The sequence below is a fragment of the Dendrobium catenatum genome, unplaced genomic scaffold (assembly GCF_001605985.2).
Source record: "Dendrobium catenatum unplaced genomic scaffold, ASM160598v2 fragScaff_scaffold_501, whole genome shotgun sequence".
In the NCBI taxonomy this organism is placed as follows: domain Eukaryota; kingdom Viridiplantae; phylum Streptophyta; class Magnoliopsida; order Asparagales; family Orchidaceae; genus Dendrobium; species Dendrobium catenatum.
In genome coordinates this window covers 289,861-311,019 of record NW_021318963.1, presented here as the reverse complement: position 1 = coordinate 311,019, position 21,159 = coordinate 289,861, and the positions used below count along the sequence as shown (strand labels likewise).

Here is a 21,159-nt window from a genome sequence, read left to right as displayed (position 1 = left end):
CTTTCCTAATTTAGCCCATCAATTTAGGAGGAGATTTAAAATTCAAAATTCAGAGATTTGAATTTAAATCCCCTCTTAAATGACCCCCCTCTAATTTAGGAGAGGTTCTCAATCAACATAAATCTGAAATTAATTTTCAGATTTATGTCCCCAATCACCTTAATTGCTTGGGCTCACCTCCTCAATGCCTAACCCCTCTCTCTCTCCTTTGTCATTAAATGCTCCCAATTAAGACTCCTTAATCACCTCCCTCTTGCCCCATTCCATTATGATGATTTCAATTATCATAACTCCCTTCCTAAATTAACTCCAAGAGAAAAGGAAAGTAATTACCTCAATATGAAATTTGAAATTCAAATTTCAAAAACTTTCCTTATTTGCAAATATTAATTAGGAAAGTGCATAAATTCAAGTCTATTTGAAATTCAAATTAAATTGGATTTCATGATAGCTTTCCTAATTCCCATGAGTTATTTCGGAAGGTCTAAAATCCCTCCACAAAATCCTCCTCCCTCTCTTAATGTCGCTGGCCCCATGATTGGGCTCCACCTTGGATTTCCCTCTTAAGCCCAACTCCCATTTGAATTTGAAATCAAATTCAAATTCTTTCTCTCCACTTTCCACCTAAGCATCAATTAATCCCTCCTTCCTGCCTTGGACCCGCCGCCTGCTTCCCCTGTCTCTTCCCTTCCTCCACGGAACATCCATTTGTCAAAAGGTTCAGTTTTTCCCTGCTGTCCCAGAATTCCGGCCGCCTAAAATCTCCAAACTGCGGGCTGCTCCCTCACAACCTGCTATCCAACTGTTTAGGCCCAAACCCTTGCTGTCCTGAGGAGTTTCCAAAGTCAAAAACTGCTGTGCAAGGAACCTGGACTGCTGTCCGCTGATTTCTGCAGGCTTCCCAACACCGTATCTTTCATCCAGAAGACTCCGACTGCTGTCCACTTCTTCCCCAACACCAAAGTGACTACGCCGAAGCTCCGTATTTGTCTTTCCCTTTGGAATATTAAGCGTGCAAATTTTCTTTAAGCAACTCATCCATGCAATTATGTTTCACATCACTTTCTGACCGCTTATACTAATGTTGCGGATCCGGTGGCATGTTTTAGCAGCGCATTTTTATACAACATTTGCATATCATCGGCAGCGATAACATTAGGGAATAATGTATGGCGAACAATAGTTTCTGCCGTTAGATCTAATGCCTTAGCAATCTTAAGCCTTCTCCTATGATACTTTGTTAATTTTCAAGGGACTACAATCCTCTAAAGGTTCAACGGAATAGACAATTAATTTCCCTGACAGCTGCAGAAAGGAAGCTCAAGTTCTGTAACTCACACTTGCCTAAAACCTAGCCTTCGACTTCAATTGCAAGGTTTTACAAGTTGCATTTATAGGAGGGTTCTATGAAATCATTGAAGTGGAAAGTTAGTTGGTTGAAAAGTTTTGGAGACTTTTGCATGGCTCGAATCCTTTCACTTTTTGGGCTATTAAAGCATCCATGGATATCATGAGTGATCTCATAGTTTCCTTCGTGAACAGGGTATTCAGCTTTTAAGCATGCTTTGATCCAGCCTATATTTAGAACTCATTTATCAACGTTCTTTGACTCTACACATAATCATTCAACATTGCATGCTTAGTGCCACATTTAGGACCTTCCTCTGGTAATATGTCGGCAGGTTTTCTCCCTACATCAAGTTGCCTTTATCCCAATTATGACTATTAGAGTCTCCAGAGTTGTCAATTGGAGGACTTAGTTGTACTTGATAAACAAAACCTTTTAGTCCAAGGTAAAATGAGTGCGCTTCTTTCTCAGTGTGATTGTTAATTGCAATGGTTTTCTACAGCAGTTCATAGGCACTTGCAACTATTGTAGTCCTGTATTTGCTACAATCTTCAGTCTCTTCTTGCAAATATCATGTTGCATGCGTATCTCTATGTTCACAGGGGACTCAGCATCCCTGTAACATATCTACTATCACCACTGCTTGTAGATGTTTGCAGAGAATATTATCATTTGCAAGCAGGTATTATACATTTGTTGGCATATTGATGTGAGCTACTAGTTGGGCTGCACTGATCAATAATTTCTTCCTGTATGTTAAGTGGTGAGTTTGTATTTGCTCACATGTCTGCTAGTGTTTATGGGAATTTCCACATATATCTGCAAGATAGCTATCATCGGTTGTAGGGAGATTGTTATATTTGTTGCATGTCGATCGCCTTTGCTTGCAAGGGGTCTATCATACTTGCAACACATCTATCATCACTGCTTGTAGGTGTCATGTAGGAAGTATGATCATCTATACATGTTAGCTGGCAAGCTACTATATCCACTGTCGCTGCTCATAAGCGGGTCAATGCAATTGTTTATCAGCTAATAGTTGTTGGCTGTAAGCAAGTTATCTTCACTATAACCTTCATTCTTCATCTCCAATCATGTTGCATTCTTTATACATGACTGTGGGTGAATCATCGTGTGCTATCTTTTGCAAATTGCCCACAAGACAATTACCGCATCTCTTTGCAACCAGGCAATATTAATTGCATGTAAACTATATAATTTAAACTCCTGGCACACATCTTGGTTATCAGGTCATTGCATTCATCACCTGCCAACTTCTTCTACTTGTTAGAAGTCGGTATATTTGTTTAGAATTAGTAGTAGGAGGTTGTTATGTTTGCTTGCAAGTAGAACACATATCCTCCTTAGTTACTATTGACCATTTCTTGGAATTCTGTTTAACCCAAGTCCCCTGCTGTTCATTTGAATGACTTGAATTATTATTCAGCATTTGTGTTTTCAATTTTATTATGCATGTTAAAATTTAGGGTCCAGTTCCTTGTTCATTTTGCAAATTTTGTTCCCTATAATTATATTGAAACCAAGTCCCATGTTAGTTGGAATTTCGACAGCATCCTGATGTCTCCCCCATTTAGGAGAAATTTTGGGAGTCTTAGTCTTCCCTCCATGTCAAGAAAGACGCGTATGGTCGATGTCGAGTGACACCGCAGTCGTAATCTTCAATCCCACCCCATGAAGAAAGGCGTACATGGCTCTTCAAAGGTACTTGTTTGAAAATGCATAATTCTTTCCGCGTATGTTCTGCACGTATACATGTACTAAAGTTTTGCCCTATCATGCTAAGAAAAGCGTGCACAAAGCTTACCTGCATCGTTGTAAGCACCACATCAAGTTTCCTCTCACCACACTAAGAGAAGCGTGCATGGGTGGTTGCTCGCCGTGTTGCAAGCACCGATGACGGGGTTTTGGAACATTATTCCTTACAAATGATGACGGCGGCAACGAAAACGTGCGCAAGATTTATTTTCCTTTCTTCCTTTTTTTACTCTTGTTTTTCTTTCTGTTTTTCTTCTTTTTTTAAAGTAATAATAATAATTATTATTATTATTTTAATAATAATAATAAAACTAAATTAATGATAATAATAAAAGAAATTTAAAATAAAAAGTTTAGAAATAAACTCATGTTGTAACGGCTACGGGGATTGAATTGAATAGAGGTGTCGGATCCGATCGGAGGTGGAGGTGGGTGTGGTTTGGCCGAGAGTTGCGGCTTGAGAAGGCATCGTTTGGCACAATGGTTCGATGCATTTGACGTCGTGACAGAAGGTTGGCAGGAACAAGGTGTTGGTTGTGTGGAGTCGGGCATGGTCCTAGGTGTTAGGCTTGGTTCGATTGGCCAGGAGGGCTGCGGTTGGGTGCTCAGTGCTGGATGTGAAGAGGTGGGATGGATGTTCGGCTGTGAAGAATAGTTGACTTGAAAGGGGTTGGTCGGACGTGCTTCAGCAGATGAGACCGGAAGACTTGCAATGTCGTGAACAGTAAGCGGAGTTTGACTGGGAGGAACAAGGTCTAATCGAACAAGATTTGCTGGATTAAGGGGTGATCCGGCTTGCGGGTTGAGGGATCGAAGCAGTGGTTAGCAGTTAGTCACTCTGGCTGGATAGAAATGTTCGAAAGGTGTAGCAGCTCAGGTAGATCTCCGTAAAGGGAAGGTCGTCGAAGGTGGTTGGAGACGGGAAGAGGAAGATTGGAGGCTACAACTATTTGGGAAGTTTGGGATCTTGGGAGCTCTTGTACGCGGAAGGTAGAAACGAATAAAGCTTCACTTTGTTCTTATTTTAACAAGGCCAGAACGTCGTGTGAAAATTGTGGGAGAGCGTCGTCGTCGTGCAGAGGCGACGTCGGACGTTCAGGTTACAGATGAGGTGAGGGTTGATTTGATTTTTTTATTTAATAAATAATATAAATTAAAGCAAAGACTTGCACATGATTCCCTCGAAATACGTGCATCTCCACCTTGATTTGGGCGTCGATGTCTCTGAATTCGCGTCGATTTTCTCATATGATTTTCGTTTAGCAAAATTGTAGTCATTTTTAGATGAATCAGATGTTCCAAACGCAACGACGAAATCCGTTTTGCGATTGGACGTCGTTTGGGTGTTGTTGCGCCTCATTTTTAGGTGTCGGCCACCTATTTTGACCGGTTTCCTCCAATTCTACTGCAAGTTGGTCCCGCTTAGGTAAATTCCACGCTCTGATGGCAACGTCGCAATAAGTTTGGAGATCAGAGGTTGTTTGACCCTTTAAGTGATGCATATCACCCGCCGACCGTCATTTAAGTTGCCGATTTTTGCTTTTTTGTGCTTTTTTCAGTGTATGGGTCAACACTTACAGTCGATATATTGATGGCATTAGTTGATGCCTCTACATTATGTGTTCATGATCAAACTCATCGTGAGATGTCTAATGCTAATAATTTGGTTAAAAATCTCTTTTATACAAATTCACATGTATTTCTTCTATTAATTTTAAAATTTAATTCTCATGTTTTGGACATGGAAATTTAATTTTACCCTATTTAAGAAAAATTTATTGCTAACATGTAAAACCTATAAATAACTTAACTCCATATAAAAATTCATCTTTTAAGTCTCTACTTCTAGGATGTAATCTTTAGTACATGTAATTATGATATATTCTTATATGCATATTATTTTTATAAATTAAATAAAATTACAATCGCACAATGATTCACACCCTCAATTTAATGTTACTAGCTTCAATATCAAACGAATGGACTCAACCAATTTGAGTTTACATTTTTTTCAGCAATAATTCAGGAAATCTTTTAACGAGTTATACGCATCAGTTTTGAATAGATTTAGTAATGGAGGCCAAGTCAATAATTTAGTTTGATCAATTAAAATATTTGACTCTGATTGAATGATTATTTTTTATTTTAAAGAAAAAAGATATATGATAGTTTAATTCAAGCTTGAAGTAGGATTGATTCACTTGATTTAATTATAGTAGCAGATAAGGTGATGTAGGCAAGGGGGGGTCAAATCAAGGGGGGTCCTTCTTGTCCTTTGGGCTGTTTGCTATAATTCGGTTTGGGCCTTGGCTGCTCTCGGGTTGGGCTTTGGCTGCTTGGTTTTGAGCTTAAAAAGTTGGGTTCTACTTGGTGCTAGCTCATTAATGCTTGAGCTGAAGTTTAGCTCATTATTTGGATGAGTAATTGCACTTCCTAGCTCATAAATTCATAAAGGTATGTGGAGTGGAGCTTGTCTCTTCCTATTCTTGTGTCTATTTGGTTTCTTCCTTGTGAGTAAATGTTGTGGACTGGTTGTCTTTTCATTTATTTTCCCTGGCTACTTTCCCGTGACCTCTCTGCCCCGTTCCCTGTGTTGGCTCCTCGGGTCCCCCTCTGGCTGCTTTCCTGTAGCTTGCTGGCTGAGTTTCCCGTGGCTTGCTGGCTTGGTTTCCCGTGGCTTTTCTTCATGTTTTCTATGCAGAATTTGTGGGCTGTTTGTGGTGGCCTTTGGCCTTTCATTTCCCCAAACCTGATTGGTTTTGGTTGGAGGTGTTATGGATGTTTGGCTTCTTTCTTTTGCTTATAAATAGGAGATGTTTTGTATATTTAAAATGTTGCTATGATGAAATTTTTGGAGTAAAAAATCTGAGGGTTTTTTCGTCCTTCTTTCGAAAAGCTTGCGAGCTTGTTCCATGCTTCTCCTCCCTTTCGTCTCGACTTCTTGCCTTCTTCTTCTCTCCACAAGTTTACACCCCACTTGTATCATTCTTCTCAAGGGATGGAAGAAATGCAATTTTAAGAAGTTTTATGTGTTGTTTTATTTTAATTTCATAAGTTTGTAAGTGTCATTTGTTGTAAGTGTCTATATATAATATAAAAGGTGTTTTTGGGGAATTGTGTCATTTCTATTTCCTAGGAAGCTCTAATTCTTGTTTGCAAAAATTTGGGGCTTTTCCCAAATTTGGGAAAAACCCATAAGTTCTTTATATATTATAAAAGGTGTTTTTGGGGAATTTTGTGTCATTTTTATTTCCTAGGAAGCTCTAGTTCTTGCTTGCAAAAATTTGGTGCTTTTCCCAAATTTTTGCTTGCATCATACGAGTAGAGAGTTGCCTCAGATGGTTTGAGCACATAAAATGTCGGCATCCGATGACCTTATTAGGAGAGTAGATGTATTTGATCCACCTATGTTAAGAAAGGCAAAAGTAGACCTAAAAAGATTTAGTTAAAAAGTATTAAAAATGACTCTTTTTATTATATTTAAATGAGAATTTGACTCTTAATAGGATACAATGGAGAAAAATAATTTATGTAGCCATACCCACATAGTGGGATAAAGGCTAGTTGTTATATTTCCATGCCTTGATTTGGCCATGACTACGTTGAATGGCAATTGATTTTGCCAATGCAACAATTCAAGGTTGACCATGGAAGGGGCTAATTTCTATTGTGAAGTTGAACATGAGTTAAGGCATTATGGTGGCCACAAGTTTTAGACGAGTCAAAAGGTGAGTATAATATTAATGATTTTCTTGTTGCCCAAAATTTCAGATCCATGAGCATGTTTATAGTTTTATTAAATTAATCTATCTCCTAGTTATTTTTATTGCATATTATTCACGAGAAACTTCTTATTTGTCCAACCAAGATTAGCTTAGAACTCAAGTTGTTTATGTATATCTCTATTCTTTAGTATTACAATTCAAGTTAGTTAAAGCTATACGACCTTGATATAACTTAATTTTTCAACAATATCAATTGGTAATTATCAATATTACACATACTAAACTTGTACATAATGTACTAATTCATTGTTTTATAAGTCCTGAGCCCTTTATCTTTTATAATTCTCAACTTTTCACTTATTTTATGAGCTTTCTCTCCTATCTGAATTATATCACCTTTAAATAGCATACATCAAGATGTCAACTTGAACATCTTTTGTAAATATCTCAGCTATCAACAACAACAACAACATCAAGCCTTTATCCCACTGCGGGATCGGCTACATGAATCCTTCTTCTCCATTGTGTCGTGTTAAAAGTTAAATTCTCATTTAAATCTAATAAGGAAAGGTCATTTTTAATATTTTCTAACCAAGTCTTTTTTGGTCTACATCTATTTTTTTTTAACTTAAGTCAAATCTAATACATCTACTTTCCTAACTGGGTCATTGGAAGGCCGCCGTTTTATATGACCAAATCATCTAAGGAGACTCTCTCTAATCTTATCTTCCACAGGAGCTACTCCAACTTTTTCATGTGTATGATCATTTCGTATCCTGCCTCTAAGAGTAATGCCACTCATCCACCTGAGTATCCTCATCTCCACAACTCTTAACTTAATATTATGGTTCTCTTTTAAGTAAGGGCCAACATTCTACACCATAAAGCATTATAGGTCTAACCACCATTTTATAGAATTTTCCCTTAAATGTCTCAGCTATCAATACAAAAAAAATTTAACTTAATGTTCAGCCCATATGTTGTTTTGTTGTGATTGGAAACTGATTCATCTCTCCGATAGTGCTTATCACTTCCGCATCATATAATCTATAATAACTCCAACCAAAACATTGCCTCAGTTGAATTCACTTATTGTAGGCTGGAGTATGAACAAAAACGCAACATGGAATCACCAATTGAAAAATTAAAGCTCTCTCTGGAATTTTTAGAGAAGGAGGTGAAAGAGACACAGAAGAAGGAACATGATGCAAAGCTATCAGCTGAACAAATCGCAAATCAGATGGAAGAGTTGAGTGTTAAAGCAGATGGTATTGTCGATATTGCTTGCTTTTTCTTTCATTTAAGCCTGATATATAATATAATGCCTGCATCAGTTTAATTACATTTATCTAATCAATGTATCCTGAATGATATATTCTTTATGGAGATTAGAAATTTTATTTTGTTTTTTGATTAGTTGCTTGTTATATTTAAAATTCTACAATCTTTCAAATTTATTTTTTATTGCATAGGTAAGTTGCAATACACCAACTTGCATGTTGACTATAGTACAGTAGTACTAGCGGCATGCTTTCAGACTGAAAAATTAGTGCTGGATTAATTATTACTCTTGGGCTTATGTACAAAAGAATTGGTCGTTCAGCTATTTCTATGTTTTATCATTTGCCTATTTTTTACAGAAAATCTCAGGTAAAACGCATTCTACTCCTAATTCAATGATGTTAGACCAGACAACTTCCTTCCATCATTGCAATTATTTGCAGGTCAAAATGTCATTCGGGCTACAATATTACATGAACACCCATAAGGGTATAAAGGGAAAAACAATAATATGAAATAAACTAGTACATATAAATAAATAACTAAAGATCGTAGCCGTTGATCTTCGATGTCCTCATCAACTAGCGGCATGCTTTCAGACTGAAAAATTAGTGCTGGATTAATTATTACTCTTGGGCTTATGTACAAAAGAATTGGTCGTTCAGCTATTTCTATGTTTTATCATTTGCCTATTTTTTACAGAAAATCTCAGGTAAAACGCATTCTACTCCTAATTCAATGATGTTAGACCAGACAACTTCCTTCCATCATTGCAATTATTTGCAGGTCAAGCCTTTTATATTTGAAGTTAATCTTGGTGTTTGAAGTTGTTGGCCACCTTTTTTATAGTAAGCTAATTATTTCTTTGATGTGTTTGGGTTCAATTATTGTATTGTAAATGACACTCTGTTTCGATATTAGCAAGGTTATCTTCAGGTGACACTAAAGCCAATTTTTAATTACTTAGTCTGTCCCTTGTTGCAAGTAAAGCAACAAGTTTGCAACAAAATGGTGATATAAATGTCAAAAATTTGGCCAGAATCCTTAATTTTATCAAAGTTTATCCCTAGTCAGTTGTCATTTAATGGCCTGGACTAAGGAGAAATATAAAACTCGGAAAAACTAAATGAAAACCAACAGAGACCTAGCTTAGAGCCTAGATTGACCGTGCTAGCCTTGGATCAACGATCAAAAATTTCCCAGAGTCATTATATTCCATTATATGGAAATTTATTTGTTAATTCACCACTAAATGAATGCTGCAAATACATTTAGGTGAAGGTTGTCTTGTAAATCTGTTCACATTAAGATACATCTGTTTCATCCTTGTTACATTAAAAGCTGATGAACAAGAATATGATAGTTTTAAAGCATGTTACCCACCCTATGTATTTTAGCTATTAACTTGTTCCTCAAACTTTAGGAAGAAAAGGTTCGTGAGTCTTTCTACTTCTCCAGGCTTAATTCTAGATTGAGAGTAACTTGCTTTTGAACTTATTATCAAGTATACATCATCAAATTTTTTAGTTTGTATTGATTTCATGAGTTTTGGCGTAGATTTTATGTTTGAAGTCTTTCTTATCCAAGCTTAGGACCAACAAAGATAGTTTTCTTGTTATATATTATACAGGAGGAAGGCCATGAAATTCTATAGAACTTTTCTATTATTAGATAATTAAAAAAGGTTTAATCTAAATGAATGAGCAAAGCTTGACTGATGGTGGTTTGGTTTTGAGTCATTTCCTGTTGTTTGTTCAAAGCACGTCTAGCAGTTTTATGTTTGCTGCTAGTCAATGGCGCCACAGATAAAAATTTAGTATGGCCGACCATGGGTGAAAATTTAGATCTTTTGAGCTTCTATATATATATATGTTGGTACATGAATGTAATTAGTTTGTAGTGGACTTACTGGCCATTGGTGTCTGGTGTCGCTAAGCAATCAAGTTTGACTTTTCAAAGGTGCCAAAACTAGCCAACCCTTTGGTCTTGGTCTAGATAGGATATAGATTATCTGGAGGTTGTTTATTTTGTCCCGTATGCATAAAAAATGTTGCTTATTTAACTAATATCTAAAGAATAATTTCTATTTGGGAAGTATTATTTATATAATCTGAAAATGATCATTAATCTCATAGAATAGGACATTATTTAAACGAGTGTATAACCTGGTCAAAACAATGATGATCACATGGATACAGCTTGAATAGAAAGTCCTTAGCCTTACAGGTACAGTTGTGAACAGTGGATTTATTTAAGTGCTAATCACATGATTATGATAGGAAACACTTGGGTTCACAAGTATTCCTATCCCAAACCAGTAAAATTACAGCAGCCAACTGCTGTCCACATAAGCAAAACAGCAGAAAACAGGGAAAACGCAGCAGGAAATAGGGGACCGGCTGGACCGGTCTAACAGATTAATGTCTTATATTTTTTCAAGATGTATTTGTACTGCCTTGTCTATGCGGCATACTCAAATTGCCTGTGTTTCATGCAATTAACAAGTTTTTTTTTGTATTATATTTGGAGAAATTTAAGCTTTTTGCAGCATCATGCTGTTAAATGATGTTCAAAAAGTAATTGTTCTACTCATTTTTAAAATCTACTTGTAAATTAGAGTAACATTTACCGAAAATTGTATTAGTTCTGTCATGATATCATCTCCGAGTTGGTTCTTTGCTTCTAAATGCAATTAGTGTGTATATGATGTCGAATTACTTCTTTACTGTGTATTTGAGTAATTAATGCTTCTATTTTGTGTAGAGTACTTATGTAATTGAGATTTTCTTTGGTTTCCTTTCGCATTTTCCCAAAATTCGAATATAGGTTGGTGCCAGTGGGGTGTAGATTGAGATGCAACTAGATGCTTGGTTTAACGTGTTGACATCAGGCACACAATGGAATTGTGAAAATCAATTAGAAATTGTTAGAAAGGAAAATCAAGCAAAGAATCTTTGGGCTGTTAATGATGGCATCTCTAGATATTGGGTTGCCAAATTTTCAACGCAAAAGAACAATTTGGGTGTCAAAGCAAGGTCCATACGAATTTTTCATGGAGTTTACTATAATATAAAAAATCCAAATAATCAAGGATAACAGTATCTTTGTTATCATTACATCCAAACTAATTAAAAAATAACAATAAAATAATAAATAGAATGTATTTGGCTAGGATACCATTAGGTATATTAATTTAGTGTGCAAATTTCTGAATTGGTTGAGGATCTAAAATAATTTTGAATTTTATTCAGATTTTAGATCATTGTTGCTATATTTAATCAGTAGAGGAGCTATAGGAGATGGGGTAAAGTGAAAAGAGTGGTGAGCGGATTGTGGTAGAGGAATTACTTGAGAACAAATCAAATTGTTGTTTATTTTCATGGGAGGAGAGAAGGGATATTAGAGGAGGTAATTCAATGGATTTTTCATGGGAGTAAAGGATGGGCGCTTGGGTTAATGGGGAGAAGTGTATTGAAGGGGAAAAGTTATTAATAGCAAGTGCTTAGAATTGTTTTGGTGAAGAGAAAAATTGATGAAAACTTAATTGAATTGTGAACATCAACGGGAAATAGGAAGAAAACTGTTAGACTGGCCTTTGGGTCGGGTGAACCGGTCCTCCCTAGATCGGTTCTGGTCTACAAAAGGCGGAAACAGCAGGGGGTGGAATCCTAGCTTGGGCGACAGCTTTGAGTGGGACCCACACAATAATGAAGGCTGGGATTTGGAGGAAAAATTTAAATTAGGGGCTGTTTAGGGATTAATGAATTGTCCTTTTACTTTAAATAATCTTCTTCTTTCTAGAGTGAGGTTTTCATCTTGAATTTGGGCTGAAATTTGAGATCTTGGTGTTGATTTTGTCTCTAGACTCCGGCTAGAGATTCAGGTCACCTAATTGTCTCTAACAAGTGCAGTTTGTGAGTGGACAGCAAAACTACACAGCTAGGAATACTATCCTAAGGGTTCAGAGAGACTCCTAAGGTGTGGACAGCACCTAGGACTTAAGTTATAGACTCCCAAAGACCTCTAATCACTGCAGGAATTAAAAGACAGCAGCTAGACACAGGGTTACAAGTCCACTAAACAATGTCTAACAGCTGTAGGAACATTGATGACAGCAGTTAAACTTAAGGTTGTGATTGTCCTAAGCAAGTAGAAGCAAAGTGGGTTTAAAGGCAGCACTCTTACACTACCTAGAATGTCTTAAACCTTAATGCATGCATGCAGGAATTATGACTACAGCAGTGAAAACAGTGAAAATGTCCTATCTACGCATTGATATGCATGCAATTTTAAACTAATATGAAAGGCTATATCCTAAGATGTTTTTCTAAACATGTCGTGCATGCTTACCATGCTCTGATACCAAGATGATGTGAAACCACATGCGGTGAACATGAATTGCACGTTAGATATTAATGAGCGTTTAACTTTGCAATGTTAACGATAAAATCTAGCTTTCTCAATTTGGATTCAAGAAACTTCGTGATAGATTATGTTAACGGCGGTGATTACATTCAAGAATTACATGAGTATTACAAAATATAACCAAAATAAACTTGATAATGCAAATAGCTACGACTAAAGCCACACGTTTAAAATTTAGATCATTCACCTTGAGGTCCTTTTAGTGCTCTCGAAAATAGGGGCTAGCGGAGGAGGATTGTAAGTAAACTCAACGATGCCACTAATAGACAAGTAATCCCGAGAGGACTCGTCGCCGGGGAGGAAGCCGGATTTGGAGGAGCGGTGGGCGGCCGTTAATGATCCAACGTCCATGCATTCTTGCCGGGAGTTGATGGAGCATCCGGGAGAAGATGGGAGCTTGGTTATGGTGGGATCCACATGGAAGTGTGCAGGAATTTTGGATTAATTTCAGAATTTGGGAGGTTTGATGGAGGAATTTAATTTGACATTCAAATTAAATCAAGGAGGGAAGGGGTTTGGTTCCCAGGTTGGAAAGGTTTCTCTATGTAGAAATCTGAAAATTCAGAATTTTGGGTAAGATATGGAGGGGTTTAATTCACAATTTCAAATTAATTCCATAGTGGGAGGGGCGGGTATGAAGGGAATTTATGGCCGGCGAAAATAGGGGGGGAAAGCACAAGGTGGCCGGCGGCTTTGCTTCTTGGATTGGACGGCGGCAAGGGCAAGGGAAAAGAGGAAGAAATGGAGATTTCAAGGCTTCGACGACTACGGATTTACTAACCTCGATTGTCTCCACGTTGATTTTCCACAAGATGAGATAATTCGAAAACTAGAACTCACAAAGAGATCTAGTCTTCTCCGGTGAACTAGAACTCACTAAGAGATCTAGTTTCCTCCGGTGAACTCACTAAGAGATCGTGGGAGAAGATGAACTCACTAAGAGAACAAGAGTAAATTTTCATTTCATCAAAACTAAAATTACATGAGGAAATGGCCATATAAATAGGCCTCAAAATGACAAGACAACAAAAGAGTAAAATGCCCCTCGGGCTACAATAACGACCACCTACCCATAAGGGCAAAAACGGAAAAACATAAAAATCAAATAAACTACTACATAAAATGATGAAAATAAAGGTCATGATCGTGGCCGTCGATCTCCGGCATCTCCTGATGGTACATGTGTCGCAATCTCTGACGATGTCCCCATCAATTTCTCTGCTCTGCTATTATTTTGTGTTGTTTCCTATCAAATTGGTATCAAAGCACATCGATCTAAGGGATATCAATGGCCAAAAGGAAGGTTTAAGTCTTGGAGGGAGAACTTGGGCAACTCAAATCAAATTTTGAGGAAAAGATTTATGATTTTCAAAATCAGATCACATCCGTCAATGAAAGGATGGAAGGAAAGTTCGCCGCGGTGGAAGATATGTTGAAGAAATTGTTAGAAGCCAAACACAATCTGGCGATATCGGAAGTAAAGGAAAATACCAGCGGTTATGGAAGAGATGGGAATCCTAACACGTTTAAGGGAAGGGAAAATCTAGAAGTGGAGATCTTAGAAGATGAAGATGGAATGCCTTCTCTAGAACCACTTTCTAGGAAGGAGATGAGCATTGGCTACGAAAGAAGGGGTGCTGATTTTGTGAGGAGATGAGATGATTTCGATAGCCGTGGTGCTGAATTTGAAAGAAGAAGATGGGATTTTGATGATGGGGTTGGGTATGATTGTCGGAGAGAGGATCGTGACAACTAGGGAGCACCTCCTCTTTAAGGAATGGAAGGTTATGAAGGATTCAGGAGAAACGGGGGTGACCCGAAGGTGAGAAAGCTAAAGATGTCAATCTTTGAGGGCGAGGATGCACATGGCTGGATCTACAAGATGGAGCGATATTTTACAGTAAACGGGTTAACAGAGGAGGAGAAATTGACAGCTGCAGGACTATGTTTAGAGGGGTGGGCATTGGCATGGTACCAATGGCGGGACATGAGGCGATCCATTCGGAGCTGGAGGGAGTTCAAGGATTGTTTACTAGAACGTTTTCAAACCAGTAGGGGATGAGACTTCTATGAGCAGTTTTTCGCCCTGACATAGGAGGGCACTGTGATAGAGTATTGTGATAGGTTCAAGTACCTTGCTAGTAGGCTAGATCGACTCTCATAGATAGTACTAGAAGAAAATTTTATAAAGGGGCTTAAACTGGAGATCGGAGCATCAGTTAGGGTGATGAGGCCACAAAACTTGGGGGAAGCCATGGAGCTAGCACAGGTAGTGGAGGATCAGAAGTATCTGGAGAGGGGGGCTTGGGGGAGCAACTCAGGAGGGTCATATAGGATGACAACCACCTTTTCAGCTCCCAAAGGGGCCTGCTAGGGAGTTTGAGAGAAGTACCAAGGGAGAAAGCTGGAGGAGGGGGTAATTTTAAGAAGCTGACTAAGAAGGAGATACAGGAGAAAAGGGTTAAGGCGTTGTACTTCAGATGTGATGAGAAGTACATGTTAGGGTTAGGTGTAAGGACCGAACTCTTCAAGTTCTCACCATCTGTGATGACGAGGAAACTGAAGAGAGAGGTGAGAACATGATATTAATGGAGGAAGAAGAGAAGTTGCATTTGGATGTTGCAGAAGTCTCTCTAAACTTTGTGGTAGGATTCACCTCGAATCACACCATGAAAGTGAAGGGAGAAATAGCTAAAAGAGAGGTGGTAGTGCTGACAGGCAGTGAGACAACCCCCAATTTCATCTCCAGTCAGATTATCAACCTGTTGGGGGTGAAATTAGTGGATGCAGGTGGCTATTGGGTGATGATGGGCATAGGGAAGGTGGAGATGGGTGGAGGAGTTTGTAGGGGAATAATGCTAACAATTTAGGGGATTCAGGTGAGTGAGGATTTTCTTCCCTTGGACTTGGGGAATACTTATGTCATCTTAGGGATGAAGTGGCTGCAGACCTTGGGGATATCAAGGTCAATTGGGGAGCACTGATGATGAAACTGGTGATGGGGGGAAGGAGGATGGTGATCTAGGGTTATGCAGGGTTGTCTAAGTCGAAGTATCTTTCAAATCCATGATTAGGACCATACAGGAGGTGGGAGGAGGATATTTTGTGGAACTGCAATGCTTGAAGGGGATCAGTGTAGGGGAAGAGGGAGATATCTCTCTTGTAGTACAACCCCTCATACAACAGTTCAGTGAGGTCTTTCAGCTGCCTCAAGGCTATCCACCACCCAAAGAGCAGGAATATGCCATCATTTTGAAAGAGGGGGTGTCCCTGATTAGTGTAAGGCTGTATCGCTACCTCCAAATTTAGAAGGATGAGATTGAAAAGCTGATCAGGGAGATGTTGGAAGTGGGGATCATAAGGCTAAGTGTGAGTCTTTCTCTAATCCAGTCTTACTAGTCAAGAAGATGGATGGGAGTTGGAGATTTTGTGTGGATTACAGGGCGTTGAATAAGGATAATGTGCCTGATAAGTTCCCCATCCCCATGATCGATGAACTACTTGATGAGCTGTATGGAGCAGTGATGTTTTCGTAGATGGACTTGAAGTCGGGCTACTATCAAATCAGGATGGAGGATGATATTCAGAAGACGGCTTTCAGGACGCGCGAGGGGCACTACGAGTTCTTGGTGATGCCATTTGGGCTTACAAACGCCCTTGTTACCTTCTAGTCATTGATGAATAGGGTGTTCAGGCTGTACATACAGAGGTTTATATTAGTTTTCTTTGATGACATACTAGTGTATAGCAGGACCGAAGAGGAGCATTTATGGGTGGTCTTTGGAGTTCTACAGGAGCATCAGCTCAGGGCCAACTTGAAGAAGTGCAGCTTCGCACAGACTAGTGTGTAGTACCTGGGGCACGTGATTTCTCAGGAGGGGGTGGCAACCGATAAAGCAAAAAATTGAAGCAATACAAAAGTGGCCTCTACTTAGGAACTTGAGGGAGCTAAAAGGTTTCTTAGGATTGACGGGTTTTTAAAGTGGTACAGTAATGTAGCTTGTCCTTTGACCGAGCATTTAAAGAAGGATAGCTTCTTATGGGGGGGGGGCTACCCAAGCTTTTGAGGAACTTAAGAAGGCAATGACCACAGTACTAGTTTTGGCTTTACTTGATTTTAGTCAGACTTTTGTGGTGGAGACAGATGCATCTAGATATGGGTTGAGGGCAATGCTGATGCAAAATCATAGGCCCATAGCCTACTTCAGCCAGGTGTTGACAATTAGGGCCAGACTGAAGTTTGTATATGAACGCGAATTGATGGCCATCATGTTAGTCATTCAGAAGTGGCGTCCATACCTGTTGAGACGACATTTTATTGTCATGGCAAATCAAAGGAGCTTGAAATACTTGTTAGAGCAAATGATGGTGACTGAGGAGCATCATAGAGGTTGTCCAACTACTATGCTATGATTTTGAGATCAAGTACAGGCCAGGGTTGGAAAATAAGGTGATTGATGCTTTATCAAGATGTGTTGGAGGCCATTCTGAGGGAGATCAACAGGGTATGGGAGAAAGTGTCCATGGATTTCATAGATGGCCTACCACGATCAGAGGGCTCACAGTTATTATGGTGGTGGTTGATAGGCTAAGTATGCACATTTCATCCCTTTACGACACCCCTACACCGTAGTGACAGTGGCAGCAACATACATCAGGGAGGTGGTTAGACTGCATAGGATTTTAGAGTCGATAGTGTCTGACCGTGTGTTCCTCAGGCAGTTTTGGAGGGAGTTGTTCAGGTTGTAGGGCACTACTCTCAAGAGAAGCACCGCCTATCATCCTCAGCTGGACGGGCAAATGGAGGTAGTAAACCGGAGTTTGGAGACTTGAGATGTTTTGCTTCTGAAACACTGAGGACATGGGGAAAATGATTAGCATGGGCTGAGTATTTGTACAATACATCGTACCATTCTGCTTCTCAGATGACTCCTTTTAAAGTGTTGTATGGAAGGGACCCTCCACACCTAGTGTATTTTGGGAAAGAAAACACACTAGTTTCTTCAGTTGAGCAGTACTCGGAAGAAAGGGACAATGTGTTGGAGTTGAAGAAGCATCTGTTGAGGGCACAACAAATCATGAAGAAGCGGGCATATTTATATTGGAGAGACATACAGTTTGAAGTGGGGGAGGTGTTCTTAAAACTACGACTCTACCGGCATAGGACAATTGCTAATAGGAGGAACGAGAAATTGGCCCCGATGTACTTCTGCTCCTACGAGATTTTGGACAAAATCAGAGCAGTGGCGTACCGTCTGAAGTTATCCCCGTCCGTTGCCATACACTCAGTCTTCCATGTGTCACAATTGAGGAGAGCTCTAGGGGACCATATTTTTAGTACAGAGTTACCAGTTACACTGATAGAGGAGTTGGAAGTAGTCTTACTGGTTCAGGTCTACAGAAGGCGGAAAGAGCAGGACAACAGCTTGAGTGGGACCCACACAATAATGAAGACTGGGATTATGAGGGAAAATTCAAATTAGGGGTTGTTTAGAGATTAATGAATTGTCCTTTTACTTTAAACAATCTTCTTCTTGCTAGGGTGAGGTTTTCATCTTGAATTTGGGCTGAAATTTGAGATCTTGATGTTGATTTTGGGCTCTAGACTCCGGCTAGAGATTTGGAGAGTTGAATATTTCTCTCGAATTGAAGATTCATTGTATTGGGTTATTCCTTTCCTTCTACTATTGAATTCTAGTGGTTTTTCTCTATTTTTCCTACAGTTTTGGGCAAAAACTACTTATCTTACTACATAATTTCTCTAAAATTATGCTCTGTTTGTTATTATTTTGTGTTGTTTACTATAAAAAACAAAGTGCTTATGAGATAACAAATCTTCAGACTATTGATGTTGATCCTCAAAATATTGCTTTGCCGACTACTCGAGGAGTGAAAACTAGGAAGCGAAAATGATAGTGACTAGAAGTCATCATGTTATTCATGATCATTTCAATAATCCAAACGCATGATGTTAGTCCTTACATTGAGATCCTCTATATATATGGAGAGAGAGAGGGAGAGAGAGAGGAACTAAAATGTTAATGAATGGTAAGACAATAATAATTATTTTTTATTACATAAATAAAGGAACATTTTTTGTCATAAACAATAAGGGGCCTAAAAGTATATGAATTTTTATTTAGCTTATTTGATACTTGATTTGACTCCATAGGTGATGAGGACATCAACAAGAAATTATGGCACGTTTATCATAGGAGGCATCGGAGATCAACGGCCACGATCAGGAACCTTTATTTTTGATGCATTTTATGTATTGTTTATTTTATATTTCAGTTTTTCCTATTTTACCCCTAAGGGTAGTTAGTTTGTTATTGTAGCCCTATGGACATTCTAGTCTTTTTTTTCTTGCCGTATTGAGCCCTATATATAAGGCCCCTTCTATTGTATTTGGGATGATTTTGATGAATAAAATTTTGAGCTTTTCTCTTCTTCATTATGGTGAGCTTTGAGAGAAGAAAGAGTACCCTAGGTGAGGATGATTGCAATACATGTCAGTCTTTGGAAGAGTCTGAGAGTCGCAGCTCATGTATCTCCTTTTCCCCCACACCTCCAGCCACCTCCCCGTCTCCCAACACCCGCCGGCCTGCTCTCTTTCATCTTTCCCCTCCTCTTCCTTAATCGAGCCCCTCCCCACCCATAGCTGCCAGCCTCCCTTGGCTCCTCCAGCCGCCGGCCGCCCTCCAAAGCCCATAGCCGCCGGCCCTGTTCCCCTTGCCACCGGCCGCCCCTCCAAATCCCCCCATGAATTTTGAAATTCAAAATTCAAATTCCCTTTATTCACTTTTCTAAAATAGCCCCTTATTGATTAGGAAAGTTTCCTACTTAAATTCAAATTAATATTTGAATTTAATCACTGTCCTTATTGATAAAATAATTTATGAAATCCCTTTATTTAAATCAAATCTCAAATTAAATTCGGATTTGATTTCAATTCTTAATTTAATTCAAGGGCCCACATACATTAAATCTAGACCTCTCCCTCCCTCCTCATGTGATCCCCCCCATTCCCCTTTCTTTTTCTCTCTCCAATCTATTCCCTAATTCCAATTAAATGCTCCATAAACTCCTCTTAAATCGCCGGCCCCTAGAGTTTAAATTATTCCCTTTTCTTCTCTTAGAAAATTCTGAAATAAACTTCAGATTTTCTAAGACCTTTTCCCCACCTCCCTAACCTAAACCCTAGCCGTCCCCACCCTTTACCTCTCTACCCGAGAATCCCACTGCCGGCTCCTTCCCTCCCTTCTACCTTCACCAACCGCCGGCTCCCCCAAGGTTCAAAATAAAGAAGTTTCCCATATTCATGGATGGCCGATCCTGAAGTCGACCACAGAATTGCGTACGATTCTCAAGGACAAATTGATATCCTTTAGTCACCATTCTTCGACCCCGACTGGGAATTTGAAGATTCCGTCAAAGACTACGTTAACTGCATACTATTTCATCTAGTCAAGACGATCGACGAACAACGACCATCCAGACAGTGGCAACTCGTCGAATGTCCACCTGCGCCTCCTCCGGCTACTTTCCCGTGGATCAAGACCGTAGGCATCTAACTCTCATAGTGGCATCGTTTGGTTTACTGAAAATCTCTCTCCACTAACACCGTTCATCGAGTGTGAGTGAGGAAGTAAACTCTAGGTGAAAAGCTCTCAATATTAACCTGTGGATTTTTATTACAGCAGATTTAGTTTTATTGTATTTTTTGATGTTATTTTAAGTTGTTTCGTCTCCTAAAATTGTGACTGCATGCCAAAGCAAAACATCAATTGAGAATTTCTAAAATTACTTCTTATGGCTCATTAATCTTAAAGTAACAAGCTTTACGATAATTTTATTATTTCCTTTGCATAATTGTTATGATGTCTTTTTTTTGGGGGGCGGGGAGTAAGAGAGAGTGGGCGACTATGAGAAAGAATTGCATTAATAAGTATGTGCTTAGAATTATTGTATTTAAGAGCAAAATTGATGAAAACTAGTGCATAATCAATACATTTTTTTTTTCTTTTTTTTTTTATGCATAATCAATACTTGAATTGTGAAAATCAATGGGAAATAGGAAGAAAACAATGAGCTTATGAGATAACAAATCTTCAAGCTGTAGATGTTGAATCCTCAAGACATGGGTTTGCCAACTACTCAAGGAGTGAAAAGTAGGAATCCAAAACGATAGTGGCTAGAAGTCGCATGGTATTCATGATAATTTCAATAATTTAAATCCATGATGTTAATCCTTGCATAGTGATCTTAGGTGCTAAAATGTTAATAAATGGTAAGAAAATCATTATCTTTTTTATGACATACAAACAAATTAGCAAAAGAGGAATTTGTTTGGTTGTAAAACAATAAGGGGCCTAAAAGTACATGATATTTTTTATTCAGCTCATTTGTTACTTGATTTGACTCTTTAGAGAAGATGTATGAGAGCTTATTTTATCCAAATTGGTTGAATTATTATACCATATTGATGTTTATGTATAATTATTATGATGCCTTTCGATAGTCGATGAGAACCCCCCCCCTCAAACACAAATAATCCATTTCTTTTTTAATGCATGTACATTTTTTTTAATTCATATATATATA

General features: G+C 38.6%; 1 protein-coding gene across 1 annotated transcript in view; it reads left to right on the top strand.

The window, feature by feature from the left end:
* LOC110094965 (structural maintenance of chromosomes protein 1) overlaps window positions 1–21,159 on the top strand; it is a 71,141-nt gene that overhangs the window by 41,963 nt on the left and 8,019 nt on the right. Inside the window, exon 13 of the mRNA XM_028694521.1 lies at window positions 7,948–8,117. Within this exon, the coding sequence (XP_028550354.1) occupies window positions 7,948–8,117 (170 nt within the window). The remainder of the gene's footprint in view (window positions 1–7,947; window positions 8,118–21,159) is intronic.